The sequence below is a fragment of the Lutra lutra genome, chromosome 10 (assembly GCF_902655055.1).
Source record: "Lutra lutra chromosome 10, mLutLut1.2, whole genome shotgun sequence".
NCBI classification, from domain to species: Eukaryota; Metazoa; Chordata; class Mammalia; order Carnivora; family Mustelidae; genus Lutra; species Lutra lutra.
In genome coordinates, this window is record NC_062287.1 from 65,863,100 (window position 1) to 65,879,974 (window position 16,875).

The 16,875-nt window shown below is 40.8% G+C and overlaps 1 protein-coding gene across 10 annotated transcripts in view; it reads right to left on the reverse strand.

The window, feature by feature from the left end:
* IRAG1 (inositol 1,4,5-triphosphate receptor associated 1) overlaps positions 1-16,875 on the reverse strand; it is a 123,517-nt gene that overhangs the window by 13,519 nt on the left and 93,123 nt on the right. For 9 of the 10 annotated variants that reach the window (XM_047693283.1, XM_047693288.1, XM_047693287.1 and 6 more), the window contains 6 exons: positions 15,592-15,732; positions 14,981-15,112; positions 13,557-13,698; positions 6,622-6,671; positions 5,978-6,085; positions 3,707-3,771 (listed from right to left, as the gene is read on the reverse strand). In XM_047693283.1, coding sequence (XP_047549239.1) covers positions 3,707-3,771; positions 5,978-6,085; positions 6,622-6,671; positions 13,557-13,698; positions 14,981-15,112; positions 15,592-15,732 — 638 coding nt within the window. The remainder of the gene's footprint in view (positions 1-3,706; positions 3,772-5,977; positions 6,086-6,621; positions 6,672-13,556; positions 13,699-14,980; positions 15,113-15,591; positions 15,733-16,875) is intronic. The other variant, XM_047693284.1, reaches the window with a different exon arrangement.

Consider the following 16,875-nt stretch of genomic DNA (forward strand, 5'->3'; position numbering starts at 1 on the left):
TTGCCCCTTTTATGAAACCAATACTGTGCATCATTCATATCCATGGCTTTGCTAATTCCTTAGTGCACTGCTCTGTGTACACACGCTGCTTCCATCCTACACTCTGCTTCATGGCGAGCCATGAAGGTCAACAGGTCATTCAAAATAGCTCATAAGACTTCATATAAAAATAGGGCTTAAATGAATCCTCTTGTTTTCAGTCATACTGCACTCCTTTCCTTTCTTCTAGTTGGAGTGTCTATTAAGAGGTTAAGAGCATAAGTTCTGTTACCCAATACTGTGTAACCTCAGGCAAGTCATTTCTCTGAGTTGCAGTTTCTACATCTATAAAATAGCGATGTTAATAGTTAATATTAGTAGTTAATATTGATATTAATACCTACCTCATGGGTATGTTGTAAGGATTAAATGAGAATGTTAATGTAAAGCAATTAGAACAGGACTTGGTATGAAGCAAGCACACTGTAAATAATAATAGAAAGTATCACTATCATCTTATTATTATTTCTTGACCACTCCATACTTTCTTGCTTCAGAGCCTGGAGTTTTGTTAACCTCCAGTTCACCTGGTTAAACTATATAACTTTCAGGTTTCTTTTTATTTTTATTTATTTATTTTTAAATATTTTATTTATTTATTTGTCAGAGAGAGAGAAAGAGAGCACAAGCAGGGGGAGGAACAGGCAGAGGGAGAAGTAGGCTCCTCACTGAGCAAGGAGCCCAATGCAAGACTCGATCCCAGAACCCTGGGATCATGACCTAAGCCAAAATCAGATGCTTAACTGACTGAGCCACCCAGGTGTCTCTCAGGTTTCACTTTAAAAGTAAATTCCTAGAGGAAACATTTTCTGAGGCTCCCCTCCCTCAAATACACCCAGTCTGGGTTAAGGTACTCATTTTCTTCTCTCCTATTGCTTTAACAACCTATACTTCCTTATGCTATCATCCATCACATTGTATTATAATGGGCTGTTTCCCATCTCTCTTTTCCATTACACTGTGAACTCCTGAGTGTATTCTAGATACCTTGGTGATTCTAGATACCTTGGTGATTAATTGTTGAAGGAACGAATGAATAAGTCTATAAATAGCTTTTCCTACTTATGGAACTCATCATGAGCTTTATTCTTTTTTAATCCTTAAGATAAACTTCAAATATTACTCTGCATATTTTCCTATAATTCTAAATATCCCTAGACCTAGATCTAAATATTCCTTGAGTGAAGAACAATTTACTCTGAAGTGACCTACAACAGCAACACTCAGAATTCTCTTAAATCACATTGGGCAATCAGCTCTCAGGTATTTGCTTGAGAACTAGCCACAGGTAATTTGATCTTCTGATCATCTTTCACATGCTTAGCCAGTTCCCTTCCTGCCTAGTCATCATATGTCTAGGGAAATGTGAAATCACTTTAAATCTAGCTAAATATAACAATCTAGAAAGCAATGTATATTAACTTATAATGCATTTTTTTTTCTCCTTAACAGTATGGAGAAGGTAGCTAGAATTTATTGTACTTGCATTAAAACAAAATATGAATTTATTTTAATTCACAGATTGTCTCATTGTTACCCTCTTGGCAATCTATTAATATTTCCAGTTTCATGAATTCAGATGAAAGTCACTTAGTGCCTTTCATAAATCCAGGAGGGGGGAGCTACTGTTAGTGTTAGAATCCTCCTCTTTTGAATATGTCCTCCCCTTTTTGCAGCCATTTTTATAGGCTGGGTGCATTCCCAATAGGCAAGTCAGCCACAGCATGGGTAATATATCATGGTGGTCCCTCCGGGTAGAAAAAAATGAGCTACAGATACCTTCCTTGAGCTTATTCCTTGACTTGTCTCAATCCTCACTCTGTCCCTGTCTCTCCTGGTTCTAAACTCTTGGAATGGTGATGCCATTATTGATCCTCATTCATTGTCACTTCTGATTTGGGGCCAATGCTTGCTGTCCTTAATTTTGTAGCTCACTCTCTCCTACCAAGGATAACTCAGGTTCTTGATAATCTCCACGCCTCAGAGGGAAGCTCTCAGCTGGCATGAGCAATAGTTCTATAGAGTCCAGGCCTGGCTCCATCATGATTAGTCTTTTTCAAAGAGTGAGGACATAGATCTTTGTCCTTGATTTGTTCTGTAGGCCAAGAATAGAGGAAGGGGCTTGTTGGGGGCCTTTTTGAAGAAGGGTTTGAACATCCAAAGGCAGAATTAGAAGAGAGAATTTTAGCATGCTTTTCACTCAGGGCATCAAGTAATCATCACTGGAGAGATTCAGAGATCATGGAGTAGACATTATGGCTCTAAGGACTTGATATGTCTTTGTAATCTTGGTTACTTCCACATGGTTTTTAGTTTGTACCCTTTACAATTTCTTTGTAATGCTTGAAAAAAATAAGGAAACAAAGATAGAAACAAAAATGCCTTTCACAACACGAAGGACCTTTAAGCTTACACAGAGTGAGATGTCAAAGTAAGGAGTTCCGGACAAACTTCAAGACTAAAGTGGGTGAGTCAGTGAGCGATAGGTGGGTGGTTGGATATACTAACAGGTGAGTTAAACAGGCTGAGTCAGGGGGGCAGGGTGGTGGGGATGGAGAGCTTGGGAGATTGTCTCTACTGAAAAGGGACCCACATAGAGTTTCCTGGTCAGGTCAAGCAAAACTATTCTAACAACAATGAAAAATGGAGGGCTAAAGCTGTCTTAAGGCAAAGAAGAAGGAAGAATAAAGGTGTATGTTCTACCAAGTGAGAAAAGACACAAGGTGAAAGTTCTGAGAGGTGACAGCTGTGATCCAGATGTTTCCCAGCAAGCAAATGAAAGAATTTGAAAAGCAAGTTATAAACTCTTCTGAGTATAAAAACAGCCTGCCTTGCTCTGGCTGAGGATGAAAAGACCTACAAATTGCACAGATGCCTAGAAAAATTAGGCATGGCAGACACTATTTATTGCCACTCCAGTACTCAATCTCCTGCCTGTTTCCTTACAGGATTGTAATTTTGCTCAGGAATTTTCTCTTCTTCAGTGTATCACTTTGCTTCATGGGAAGCTGACCGTCTGTCCCCATCTCCAGGGCACAGTTTAAGCCCATGATGACAATCCCATTTCCAAAGTCTGTGTTTGATTTAGAAAAGAATTATGTTCCAAATTTACTAACAAGATAAGGAAGTAAAAAAACAAAAGTTTCTGGGTTTGTTCATAAAAAAGGAGCATGGGAAGAGATAGTCCTCTTCTAAATACTTCATGTCTGGATAGAATACTTGAAAATAGTAGCCATTTGCCACAAGCTGCCGATAAAGTCAACACACAAAGTGAGCAGAAGCAAGCAAGGAAATCGTGGAGGCCGAGCTGGGGCCTTGATATACTATACCTGGGAAAGCCCTACCTCTGGACTTACTATTTAAGACCCTTCGAGTTGGGGCTTTCTTGTATCTGTAGCCCAAAGAATCCTAACCAACAGAGAAGGTGTCTGTCTCCTCTGGGCTCTTCCGAGATTGAGGTATACTTGGACTCAGCCACAGCATCTTCCTGGTCCAGACAGCAAACTGACTCTGAAATCTTTGTGGGTCTCAGAGTCCCTCTTATTTCCTTCCCTTAGAACTTAATTTGCTTTCCATCACATTTTGGGAGTGAGGATGGGAGAAAAAGTGACTTAGGGAAAATTTTCTCAGAGATCCCCAAAGTTAAGAGGAAGATAAACCAACTTACTTTTCCAAAAGTACAGGCAGTGCTGAGGTGACCGGTAGGTTGCCTTTCCCATTGGGTGATTCTGACTAGATGAAAAACAGGAGACAGACAATTGAAGATTAGCTAGGAAGGAAGAAGCCAGAGCTGCTATGTCTCTGATGATATGGGGGGCGGGGGGGGAGGGCTCTGCTATCTCAGCTCTTCCCCCACCACCGTGGTTTCTGATCTGCCTCTGAACCCAGGCGTGGGGCCTTTCCTGTCCTCCATTCCTTAGTGCCCCTTGAGGCCCATACAACCTGCACCTTTTCTTTCCCCTCTTAAGTTTTCTTGAGTGAAGAATTTATATTTTGATGCCCTATTCTCGAGCAGAGCCTCAGTTTTTCCTCAGTCCCAGGTTTACTGACTTGGAGTAAATGCCAGCAGGCCTCCTAGCAAACATAGGCCCATCAATGCCTTTGAGCTGTAGCTCCAAGCATAATCCTCAGGAGAAACCTGTCATTACTAAAACCCCAAGCCATAAGAAATGTCTTTATAATAAATTATATAAATATAACATATAATATTATATTTATAAATATAATATATAAATATAAAAAATAACAATGAGGTACTTTTTTTACAACAGATTTGGTTTAAAAAATGGATTTCAATTCTGGCTGTACTTTAGAATCACTGTGGTGGGGGATTTTAAGTACTGATCCAATTCAGAATCTTGGGGTGAAGCCTGAGCAATGTTTTAGAAGTACCTTGTGTGATTTTAATGTATATTCCTGGTTGCCAACTTTTAGTCTAAAAGAATATACAGTTGACCCTTGAGCAACACAGGTTTGAACTATGTAGGTCTACTTATATATGGATTTTAAATATAGTACAATATTATAAATGTATTTTCTCTTCCTTATGATTTTCTTAACATTTTCTTTTCTCTAGCTTGCTTTATCATAAGAATACAGTATCTAATACATATAACATGCAAAATATGTATTAATTGACATGTTATTGGTACGTTTTCCTATCATCAGAAGTTTTGGGGGAGTCAAAAGTTATATGCAGATTTTCAACTGCCTGGGGGTGGGTGCCCCCAACCCTTGCATTGTTCAAGGGCAACTGCATATTTGAAAATAATATTCTTATATGTAGCATAGTATTGGAGATAGGTCTATCAAACATACTAGCTAGCGCTTCCTAAGCTCCTTTAAAAAAAATTTTTTTTAAGCTGGTTTGTTTTAGTGAGTGATTTGGGAATTTAGGATAATTTCATAGATGATTGAAAAAGAGGTGAGAGAAGCTATTGCTACCTACTGGAACAATAGAGCTTGAATCTACTTTACCTATTGTTTACACAATCAGATTGGCTTATAGAATAGTGCTGCTTATGGACACAGAATAGAGAAGTAACTGAAGAAAGAATTAGAAAAGTTTTAAATAATATTAACCAGATCCACAAAAGCCTGGGATGTAGAAAATATTCTGCTATATAGGAACTGTGTATGTTTAAAATAATTGAAATGAATTTTTTTTGATTTATTGGCAATAGATTCTTATTATAGAAATATAAAAAGGCGTCAGGAAGAAAATAAAAATCACCCGTGGCTTTACCATTGCCCAGAGATAACTATTAATAGTTTTACATATATTCTTCCAGAATTTTCTATGTCTACACATAGAAAAAATACTCTTTAAGAAAACCCTACAAAACAATTCTACTGTATATGCTGTTTTTAATTCCTTTTTATTAATAATAAATTATGGACATTTTTCATGTTATTTTTAACAACTGCACAGAAAGCCCTTTTTAGGGCTGTCTATATTTAACCAAGCTCTTATTAATGGGCAATCTAGTAGTTTCATTTCTAAATGCTGCAATGAATTGATGCAGGGTAACAGTGGGTTTAAGAACTCAGGCCCTGGGATCAGAAACCCTAAGGTTAAAAGCTCAGCGCTACCACTTACTATATACAATGCAACCTTCAGATATTTAAATCCATTTCAGAGTGGGGAAAAAACCCACTAAACCCACCTTGGAGGATTTTGGTTTACGCGTGGAAGGAGATAACATTTTCAAAGAACAGTCTTTGAGATGCCAGCACCTTTCTCAAGGATATTGAGTCTTCTCAGGGCAATGGAAGACATGGGGCCTCGTCTATATTGAGCTTTTTTGAGCCCATATTCCAAAATCTGTGCTGGGATTTTCATCTCCTTGTTGACCCTGCCCCCACCTGGGTCACCCCATAGTAGTGAGCCTGAGGGAGAGGTTGATAAGGTCTGGGAGGTAGGCATCATCATACTCACCATGGCTGGTAAAGAGGGGATGGGTGATGAGCTGGGAGTTTGGCTGGCAATGTTCAGGGCATTAAACTTGGGAACCACTGCAACACTGACCCTCCGGCGGGGCATGTTCTGTGGGAAGAGAAGTGACCAGGCCCACTGTCAGGGAGGGAGCAGCAGCCACAGTTCAGAAAGGTCTGGAAAATGCCTACTAGTTCCTGATGCTATAATTACATTCACTGGATATTTTGGTTTTGGGTTAGTGATGGTGTTGAGGGTTCATGTGAAAACATTGGCCAGAGTTGACCCAAGTTTTCTGTTAGTAGTGAGTGATTTCTCAAAATGTTCTTATTTTACTTATATCTGAAAGAAATGGAACAGAAATGACCCCCAGTCTCTGGGTAACACCCTGGAAAGTATATGAAAAGAGTAGGACTACACCAAGATTTATGCATCATTCCATGTTCATTTTGGGGATGGTATGATCAGGGAAACCATGAATGAGGGAAGGCTGAAGGACGAACTAGCAAGTGTGGTAAGCTATATTAGAGAATCTGTCTAGAAGTTCTCTTGACACCTGTGGATTCAAGGATGAATGACTTTCTGGTGACTATGGAAACTTCTGTTGGAATCCCAGGGGAACCCTGGTATTCCTTGAATATGCATACCTTTCCCAGTGTGAGGGACATGGATCGTGCTGTTCGAGGGACCCCGTCTTCTGCAGCAAGAAGGAACAGAGAAGAGAACTCAGGTTAAGTTTTCAGAGTAGACTCCAACAGAAAACGGATATCCCAAAACTAAGCTGAGATAGTAATTCATCAGAACTGGCCCTCAAGTGTTAGTCCAAGAGCCTAGGTGTTGGGAACACTAAGTTTCCCACTATCCCCTGAGACAATTATCTGCAAAGTGGGCTTTCTGTACTGAACTTTTATCTTAAATCTTCTATGCACTATGAGAAGCCCATCTTGGACCTCATATCCACCTGACACCACTGCACAGTCTCTGGTAATACCCTGGAGAGTGTGCAAAAAACTACTTGTAGCAATACCAAGGCTTATTGGGTCATTTCTTGCTCATTTAAGAGATGTACAGTCAAGGAAATTATGAGCAGGGAAGGTGCAGTATAAGTAGAGAATGGAAACTTGTTGACAGAGTGGTTTCAATAAGTCATCTATAAGACAATTTGGAATAAAGGAAACCAGAACCCTGGGATTTTAATCTCCTTTATGCATACATTAAGTGATACAATTTATATAAAATGTTTTGCAACAAAGAATACATTATGTTTTAATAAAGAAATTTTGCACCACACCTGGAGAATACTGCCACCAGAAAACACCAATATGTACAAAGAAAGGTTTTTAAAAGCTCACTTTCAGTTTGACGAATATCATTTGGCTTATATATCTATTTATCCTTCTTATCCATGTATATTAGATGTGTCTCTTAAGAAACCCATAGCTAGGTGTGTCTGGGTGGCTCAGTTGTTAAGCGTCTGCCTTCTGCTCACGTCATGATCCCAGGGTCCTGGGATAGAGCCTCGCATCGGGCTCTCTGCCCAACGGGAGGCCTGCTTCTCCCTCTCACACTCCCCCTGCTTGTGTTCCCTCTCTTGCTGTGTCTTCTATCAAATAAATAAATAAAATCTTTAAAAAGAAAGGAAGAAAGATACACATAGCTAATTTTTCCCTTTTTATTTATTTCACTTCATTGATTTTTTCCCTTCGCACCCTGCACATTGGTTTAGAAGTTGCATATTTTAGTTCCAATTTTCAATTTTTTACACTAAACTACAATTTTTTTATTTGCTTTGCTTAAAACCGTACAGTAATCACCAATCTTTTATTTACTTTTTAAAATTTAATTTTATTTATTTTTTAATTATGTTCAGCTAGCCACTGTATAGTGTATAATTAGTTTTTGATGCAGTGTTCAGTGATTCATTAAGTATAACACCCAGTGCTCATCACAGCATGTGCCCTCCTTAATACCCAATACCCTGTTACCCCCTTCCCCCATCCGCCTCCCCTCTGAAACCCCCAGATTGTTTCTCAGGGTCCATAGTCTCTCATGGTTCATCTCCTTCTCTGATTTCCCCCCCCTTTGGATTTCCTTCCCTTCCCCTATGGTTCTCCATGCTATTGCTTATGTTCCACATATGAGTGAAACCATATGATAATTGTCTTTCTCTGCTTATTTCACTTAACATAATCCCCTCCAGTTCCATCCATGTCAGTACAAATGGTGGGTATTTGTCCTTTCTGATGGCTGAGTAGTATTTCATTGTTATTACTTAGTTCTAATCTTTAATGTGTCCACTTAAATTTGTACTATGTTATGTGACTTTAAATTTTAAATTAATCAATAACTCCCTTGAATCTCAAATTATATTGCTTTTCAGTATTTTTGTTTCACTTTGTTTTGGTAATCCCATGTTATTATGACTGTTGTTTTATATAGTAAGTGCTTGTTTAGATTTACCCACATTTACAAATGTCTGATCATTCCTTCTTGCATCCTACTCTTTTTTTTTTAATCTTAATTTTTTCCCCCCTAAGTCCATCCTTACTTGTTCTTTTGGCAAGGATTTTTGAGAGGTAAATTTTCTCAGTTGTTCTCAAAATATCTTTACCTAGACTTCAAGCTTGTGTCATAGTTTAGCTGGCTATATTTTCTCTAGGTTGACAGTTATTTTTTTTCACAGCTGCTTGAAGACTTTAACTTCATTCTTTTTTTAATTCAGTTAATTAACATATAGTGTATTGTTAGTTTCAGAAGTAGAGTTCAGTGGTTCATCAGTCTTATTATAATCCTGGTGCTTATTACATCATGTGTCCCCCTTAATGTCCATCATCCAGTTATCCCATTCCCCTACCCCACTTCATTGTCTTTTGGTACTACTATTACTATTGAGAATTATCAGTCTTTTGTAAATCCTCTCTCCTCTCTCTCTGGTTACTTTTAAAGTTTTCACTTTGCTTCAATGTGTTTTTATTTCTTCTTGGAATTCACTGTTCTTTCTGAATCCAATGATTCATGTCTGTCTTTAGTTTTGGGAAATTCTCAGATTTTGGAAAATCTTTTTGAGTATTTTCTCTCTCCCTCCTCTTGTAGATCTGCTAATAGATGCATTTGGAACTTTCTCATTTTATATTCTGTATCCCATATCTTATAATACAACATTTTCTTTCATATTTTTAATCAGTTTATCCCTCTGAACTGCATTTTAGGCAACTTCTGAAAATCTATCTTCAATTAACTAAATTTTCCCCTCAACTGTGCCCAATCTGATTTAAATGTTATACCAGTAAGCTAGGTTATGCTTATTAATAAACGACCCCATAAAAAACAACCCCAAAGTTTTAGTCACTTATAACAATAAAGATTTAGTTCTTCCTTATGTTACATGTCCATTCTGGAGCAGTGATGATTGTCATCTGAAGAGGAAGAAACATGCGGTAATTCGCATACTAGTTCCTTCCTTCCTTCCTTCCTTTCTGAGATTTTATTTATTTGAGAGAGAGAGAAAGAGAGAGGGCACAAGCAGGGGGGCAGCAGAGGGAGAGGGAGAAGCAGACTCACTGCTGAGCAGGGAGCCCAATGATGGGGTTGATCCCAGAACCCTGGGATCATAACCTGAGCTGAGGCAGAGTCTTAACCAACTGAACCACCCAGGTGTCACTGCACACTAGTTTTTTAAAGGCCTCAACTCAAAGGTGACACATGTCCTGCTCACATTTTATTTGCCAAATCACATGGCATCACCTAACTTCAAGGGAACAGAGAAGTGTGCCTGAAAGGAGAAATTTGGAATCTCCACTAGAGTAATTACCACCACTATAGTACCTACCACACCTAAACTACTGAGTTTTTAATTTCCATGATTTTGTTCCTCATTTCTAGTTCTATTTTATTCTTTTTCGATAACTGTATTTTATTCTCATGTTTTGATTCATTGTTTGATGTCTTTAATAATTTTTAAACATACCTTTAAAAAATTATCAGATTGTCTTATTTTCTGCAGTCCTTAGGATATAACCCTATTGTTTAGTGTGTCTGATGATTCTTGTTCAAGGTGGATTGTTTTCTCGTGTATTTTTTAATTCGATACTGTAAAATCACCTTTAGTGAAGTTTCAGTTAGAGGAATCTTGTGTGCCCCAGGTGAAGGGTGTGCCTCTCCAGAGTGGCTTTATGTTTGCTTCTGACAGTGTCCCTACAGACATCATTGTGACGTTCTTTTTTAATTTTTTTTTAAGATTTATTTATTTATTTATTTTTTGACAGAGAGAGATCACAAGCAGGTAGAGAGGCAGGCAGAGAGAGAGGAGGAAGCAGGCTCTCTGCTGAGCAGAGAGCCCGCTGCGGGGCTCGATCCCAGGACTCTGAGATCATGACCTGAGCCGAAGGCAGTGGCTTAACCCACTGAGCCACCCAGGTGCCCCCATTGTGATGTTCTTTACAGAGTCTCTGCATATTGCCCCACAACTTCTGTCATGGCATACATTTTTCCTACGAGAAAGCAGAAAGTATTTTTCCTACGACAGGGTGAAACGGACTTCCTTGATTTGTGTCTCTGCTGTTCGGCAACTGTTTTTTTCTTGTTTAAGTTCTGTCTAAAGATGCAGCCCTTGGAAAATCTTAACTTTCTGTGGGAGTCTCCAGTCAACTCTCTGTCATAGGTGTCCGAGATATCTCAGATTGCATGCAAGTGCAGAAGCTCAGCACCCAGATAACTGAAGCTGACTCGTGTCCCCAAGGAAGCTGCAGGTTTCAGTTCTCTTTTCTTTTCTTGTATCTGAGTATTTCAATTTCTTTTCCTGTAGATTCAGCTATTCTTTTAGACTAAAGTTTGCTTTATTTTATCCAGCAGAAATGTCTAAGTACTTGTGGTCAAGGAGTTTCAAGTTTTCCAGTCAGCCAAAATAGCAGAACCAGAAAATATTTTTTATATATTGTAGCATTCATACAAATGAATAAAATGTCAATTTTACAAGTGGGCAAAAGATATAACTAGAGAATTTATAAAAGTGGAACTACAAATGTCCAGGAAATAATTGAAAAGGTAAAAAAAAAAATTAAAATGTTGAGATAGAATCTTGGCCCATCAAAGTCAAAAATATTTTTAAAGGAAAGGACAAGAATCTCAATGGCACAATGAGCTGAGCACTACTGTTACCCGTTAAATGGAAGTACCAATGAGTTCTTTGAAAATGTTTGCTTTAAGAGCTTTATAAAAATTTCTTTCCCCCAAGCCAGTATTTACATGTCTAGAAATCCATCTTAAGGAAATAATTCAAAGTGTAAACAATCAGTGTTTCATATTCAGGGGAAAAAATGGATATTTTTAAATGTGTATAACCTTTCTTTAAATCAGAGGTATTTTTTTTAAAGATTTTATTTATTTATTTGACAGACAGAGAGATCACAAGTAGTCAGAGAGGCAGGCAGAGAGAGAGAGGAGGAAGCAGGCTCCCTGCTGAGCAGAGAGCCCGATGCGGGGCTCGATCCCAGGACCCTGAGATCATGACCTGAGCTGAAGGCAGAGGCTTTTAACCCACTGAGCCACCCAGGTGCCCCAAATCAGAGGTATTTTTATTTCACTGTAGTCTTCAGAGTCTCAGGCATAGACAAAGGTTACTAGACGTCATGTAAAGGCTTAAAAACTAACATTATTTGGGAATGGTCACAGGATATCCAATGGACACACCTGTTAGGTGGATGCTGGCCCCTCTCCACCAGACCAGGCTGAGAAAGAGTGGTATGGGAACAAATGTCTGAAAAACATTTAGTCACCATTTAAGACTCAGCTACCATCTCCCTATGTATTGTAAGCACTTTCTCATGTCCCCAGACTGAATGTGGGACTCTGTGGTATGCTCCCTATAAAATCTGCTTACTTTTGTCACTGGGCTGGTTATACTCCTCTGCCCTCTGCACCGGTTGGGAGTTCCTTTGGATCTCAGTGACCATGTGCCCTTTACTTCTATATTTAGTATCATGTGGGGGACAGCAAAGGAGTTCAATAAATGTCTTTAGAATGAATGAATGAAACTCATGGGTAACTGTTCCTTTCATGAATCTTGGATAGGGCAGTTTACAGCAGACCTTGTACCTTCCAGAACAATAAAGGAAGAGCCCACCTATTAGGATTTCTTTGGTGGCAACTTCCCCAACTCCCAGCACTGACAGAATCTAGTTTGCTGTAGGCCCAGATGCATATGGGTCAGGAGTCTTGCTGCCAAGATCAAAAGCAGACAGTTGGGAGCATATGTACACTGCCTTTGGACTCTGGAAACTATCACTGATATTCCCCAGGAAACTTGTGAAACCTCCTGTTTATAAAGGTTCCTCCATCTGTTATACTTTCCCTCCTCCTGCTCTTGGTAACACGGATGTTTGCATTCCACAGGGATTCCTGTCACTAAAAGGTCTGTTTTCTCCTGCTAACACCATCCTCATCAGCCAGAGCCTAGACCCTGGCTCTCAAGGAGAGATCCTAGTCCAAGGCACCATCTCCTAATGCTGGGCTGCAGCAAGTGCCTCCTGACCTGTCTCTCCAGACCTCAGTGTCTACGCTCTCCCAATGTATTATCTCTCTGAAGTCAGACAAATCTTCTGAAAATAGAATCTGACCATGTTAGATGGTATAAACTCACCAGTGCTTCCTCATAGCCTCGAGGACAAAGGCCCAAATTATTAGAATGACCTGGCATGTGACCCTGGCTTACCAAGGCTTATCTTCAAACTGTCATCTTCACACTCCCAACACTGTAACCACATCAAATTCTTTGTTCCATACCCTTTCCATTCCAACCCTACTTCCTTGTACACACTGTTTCCTCTACTTAGGGTCTATTTCCCCCCTTGCCTGGAGAATGCCTATTTTTACTTTGAAAAACTGCCCAGATGCCATCCCTCTGTAAAACCTTCCTTGACTCCTTCAGGCAGAATCACCTCTGTGCTCCTATAGCAATTGTATAGAACACTTTTTAAAGAGTATTTCTTTAAAACATTTGTCTTGCCCAAGAGTCTTCTATTTATCTCAGGAATATCTCTTTTAGCCAGGATCTCATGCCATCCCCACTGCCCAGGTTCATCTCTCACCTGGACTATTGTAATAGCAGCTTTGTGGGTTTCCCTTCCTCTGGCTCTATCCCACTAATGTAACTGTCACACTGTAATGAGGGAACATTCTAAACTCCATATGTGAACTTAAATCTTCGGTTGGATCCCTAATACTTTCTAGGATAAGGCCTAAATTCCTTAGTATGTATTCCAAAGCACAAAGACTGTAAGGTCTGGTGCCTGTCCTTCTCATAAAGTAGAGAGAGCTCTTGTAGCCTATGGCTTCATATCAGTGGTCAGCTGCTGTGGTTTATTGTGTCAGGAGTTGCTTTGGGACTATTCTTGTTTCCTGGTTCTTGGTCCCTAGTCTCACCTGAACAGCTGCTGTGAGGCCCCTATGGGCAGCACTGGACAAAGACAATGAGCCTTGCTCAACTAGAACTCCTCAGGTTGCATTGATGGATGTGATCCTGGCCTAGAGCCATCAGGGACCCACACTGTGGGGCCAAGATGGGGGCAGGAGCCCAGTTCCTTACCAGAGGGGCCACAGCTGCGGCTTGAGTTCTGATTTGCAAGTTTTTTAAACTCCATGAGCTCTGCATGGTCTTTCTCATACGTTCTCTTCAGATTCTCCACATACTGCATCATTACCTCTGTTGCCTTTGACATGCGCTTTTCCTGCAGGAAAGGAGAGTGTGAGCACACAGGGCAATTGGAGGAAAGGCTTGTTGGCACTTGTTTGCTCTGAGCTAACCTGTGGGCTGGAAGAATTAAAAGGACACAATTAAAAGATGCAGCTCTGCCCTCTAAGGGTTTGCTGTCTGTGATGTGAGCTGAGAGGGGGATTCAGGCACTTGCACTCACGGAAGACAAGAATAAGCACAGCCACAATGCCTCAGGAGATGAGAGGTAGAAAAGTCCTCTATGCTCAGAGAATGGGTCAAGGAAGCTTCCTGGAGGTAGCCACTTCCCTTGAGCTCTCCCTTTGTTGCTTCTCCCGGCCAGAGTGACTTCCTGGGTGTGCTGCTGAGTCAGGTGCCCTTTCCCCAGAAGAACACAGGGGTGGGACCGCCCAGTGGCTTGTTCTTCCTTCATTCTACAAGAACTGCTCTAGGCTCTGTCCCAGGAACACCCTGCTGATATAACCAGTGCAGTATAACAGGTGAGCACCGTCCTAGCAGCAGTGATAATAACATCTAGGTGCTTTGCAAATATTATGGTAAGCGAATTTGACAGACGCTATCATCATCCGCTTTGGCTGGAGAAGTTGGAACACAGAGAGCTCAATAAATGGCCTGAGGTCACACAGTGAATCCTGATGGAGCCAAGATTGGGCTTAGGCAGTCTGATCTCATGACACCATCCTGGATCAGGGTGGTGCCCTGTGTGTTTTAGGACATCAAAGTGGCTAAGAGGGAGCCAAACCTGGGTCTGCATCCCAGCTGTGCCACACACTAGTGCTATTACCTTTCTGAAGCTTCATGTCTTTGTGGGGAAAAGATATTTATAGAGTTGCTGGGAGGATTAAATGAAACAAAGCAGTTTTTCCTAAAAGCATATTTGCCAAATACTAGTTCCATGGGAGTTGAATAGGTATTTTGTGGTTCTTCAGTCAGATACATTTAGGAAACATACAGGTAGTTTTAAATAGGCTTCTTCACTATAGGTGTTCTCAAAGCCTTGATGGTGCCAATATGTGTCAGAAATCTCCAAGAAAAGAAGGTAGTACGCAGCAGTTCACAAACTTACATGTTCACAGAAAGCTTTTCCCAAAGAACACCTCAAGGATTTAGAGGTCCACCAGAAATACCTTAATAAAACACAATAATGTACACAGGATGTCTGGCACAGAGGAAGCCGTCAGTAAGTGGGATCTGTAGTTGTCATTGCTTACATTCATGCTCTAGTTACTGTGGGCAGAGCTGAGCTAGTCAGATGGCTGGGAGCTGAAGAGGCTCACCTGGCGGACAGCCCCCACCATCTCAGCTCGGCTGGAGAGGCGTGCAGCCAAGCGGTGCAAGACAGCAATATCCTCCAGCAGCTTCTGGTAGGTCTCTCGGTGCTCACAGTGGTGCCAGAGTGAAGCTGAGGACTGGGAAGTGAGAAGGAACATCAGCTGGGTTCCATACCAAGACTTGACTTGAGCTGTCACAAGACAAGCCCTGGTCCTCATCCTGGCTGAAAAGAGTAGCCTCTACAGGGTCTGGGCTACACCTTCTGGGGATTGAAAAGCCCAGTGTGGATACTCTATACCTGACTGACATGAAAGAAGGGAACACATCCAGGTCTCTAGTTCCTAAGGAGCTCCTTTTGCCATCTCAGGTCACCCAGCCTACTCTTGAGAAGCTTCCAAGGAATCAGAGGCCTTATTCACAGCCCCCAAGGTAACCAGGCCTTCAGGTCTCCACCTTAGTTCCTCCAGGAGAGCTCTCTGAGGAAGACTCTCTCTGGCTCAGAGCCTTGGCCTGATTTCTCATGTCAGGATACTCCACTTGTTGACTGAGAAAATCAGGACACCTGGCATCGCCCTGGGAGACAGTCAAGGATTCCCCCATCAGGATCCACAATTACCGTAATGGAAGCTTTGAAGTTTTCCAGTTCCTTCTCTGTGTTCTCCTCTGTTAGGTTGCGTTCCCTTTCAGCCTGGTTAATTCTAGATTCCAGAGTGTAGCTATCATTTCTAAAGGCCAAGGAGAGTTGTACAAACACATTCTGTTGGAACAAGAATGTAGGAGAGATGCTAGGAGGAGTTATTACAGGGAACAAGGTCACAGGTGTGTTTCTTGCATGAGCGTTTTACATCAGCTCCTAGAGCCAGTCACCAAAACAGCTGCGTACAAGTGAAATTCTCCTTTCACAGTAAACTGCACAAAAGATGATGAAATAGTAACCTGAGGTCCATGCTAGGTCCTTTCCAGAACCAGAAGACCAAATGCATTTTACTGAAAAACAATAAAAGAATAACACTTCGCTTTTTCCTGAATTTCAAGAAAATAACATCCTGTATTTAGGTTTAGGTAAACTCAGCCCAACATAGCTGATTGTGAAGCAGTTTCGATTCATGCTAGGATTTATTACACATGCGTTTTGGAGGTTTTGCATGGAACCACTGTATTTAAAGAAACTCCATTTAAAATATAAGCATTGTTGACTTAAAGCAAATTTCAACCAGCATCTTGTCTGAGTATTATAAATCCTGCACAGAAAGCAGCTTTAAGAAGCTGCCAGGAGATTAAATACATCCAGGTATGATTCTGTTAGGAGAAGTTTTCTGGAACAAATATTCCATGCCAAAAATATGGGATGCGGGGCGCCTGGGTGGCTCAATGGGTTAAAGCCTCTGCCTTCGGCTCGGGTCATGATCCCAGGTTGTGGGATGGAGCCCCACATCCCCACACCAGGCTCTCTGCTCAGCAGGGAGCCTGCTTCCTCCTCTCTCTCTCTCTGCCTGCCTCTCTGCCTACTTGTGATCTCTGTCTGTCAAATAAATAAAATCTTTTAAAAAAAAGTTAAAAAAAATACGGGATGCATGAATGAAACTTTGCAAGGTGGACTGAGCAAACATGAAACTCCTGGCATGATAGGAAACTACTGGGGAGGAGAAACAGACAGATGGACTCTACACAGGAAGAAGCAATGGCTTTCATTTTTACACCTTTCGTTTGCCCTGAGTCAAGTGGTAGCAGATTTACACCCTTGGGGTGAGCTAACACCGTCTGATCTTCTGAGTTCATGTGATATGGCCCACAGTGGGTAGACATCTTCAGACAGAACTAAAGGCCTCGAACTGACCTAATAACAACAATGATGGCAACCCTGGAAGCTACTCCTCATTAAGCATGTACGATATGCTAG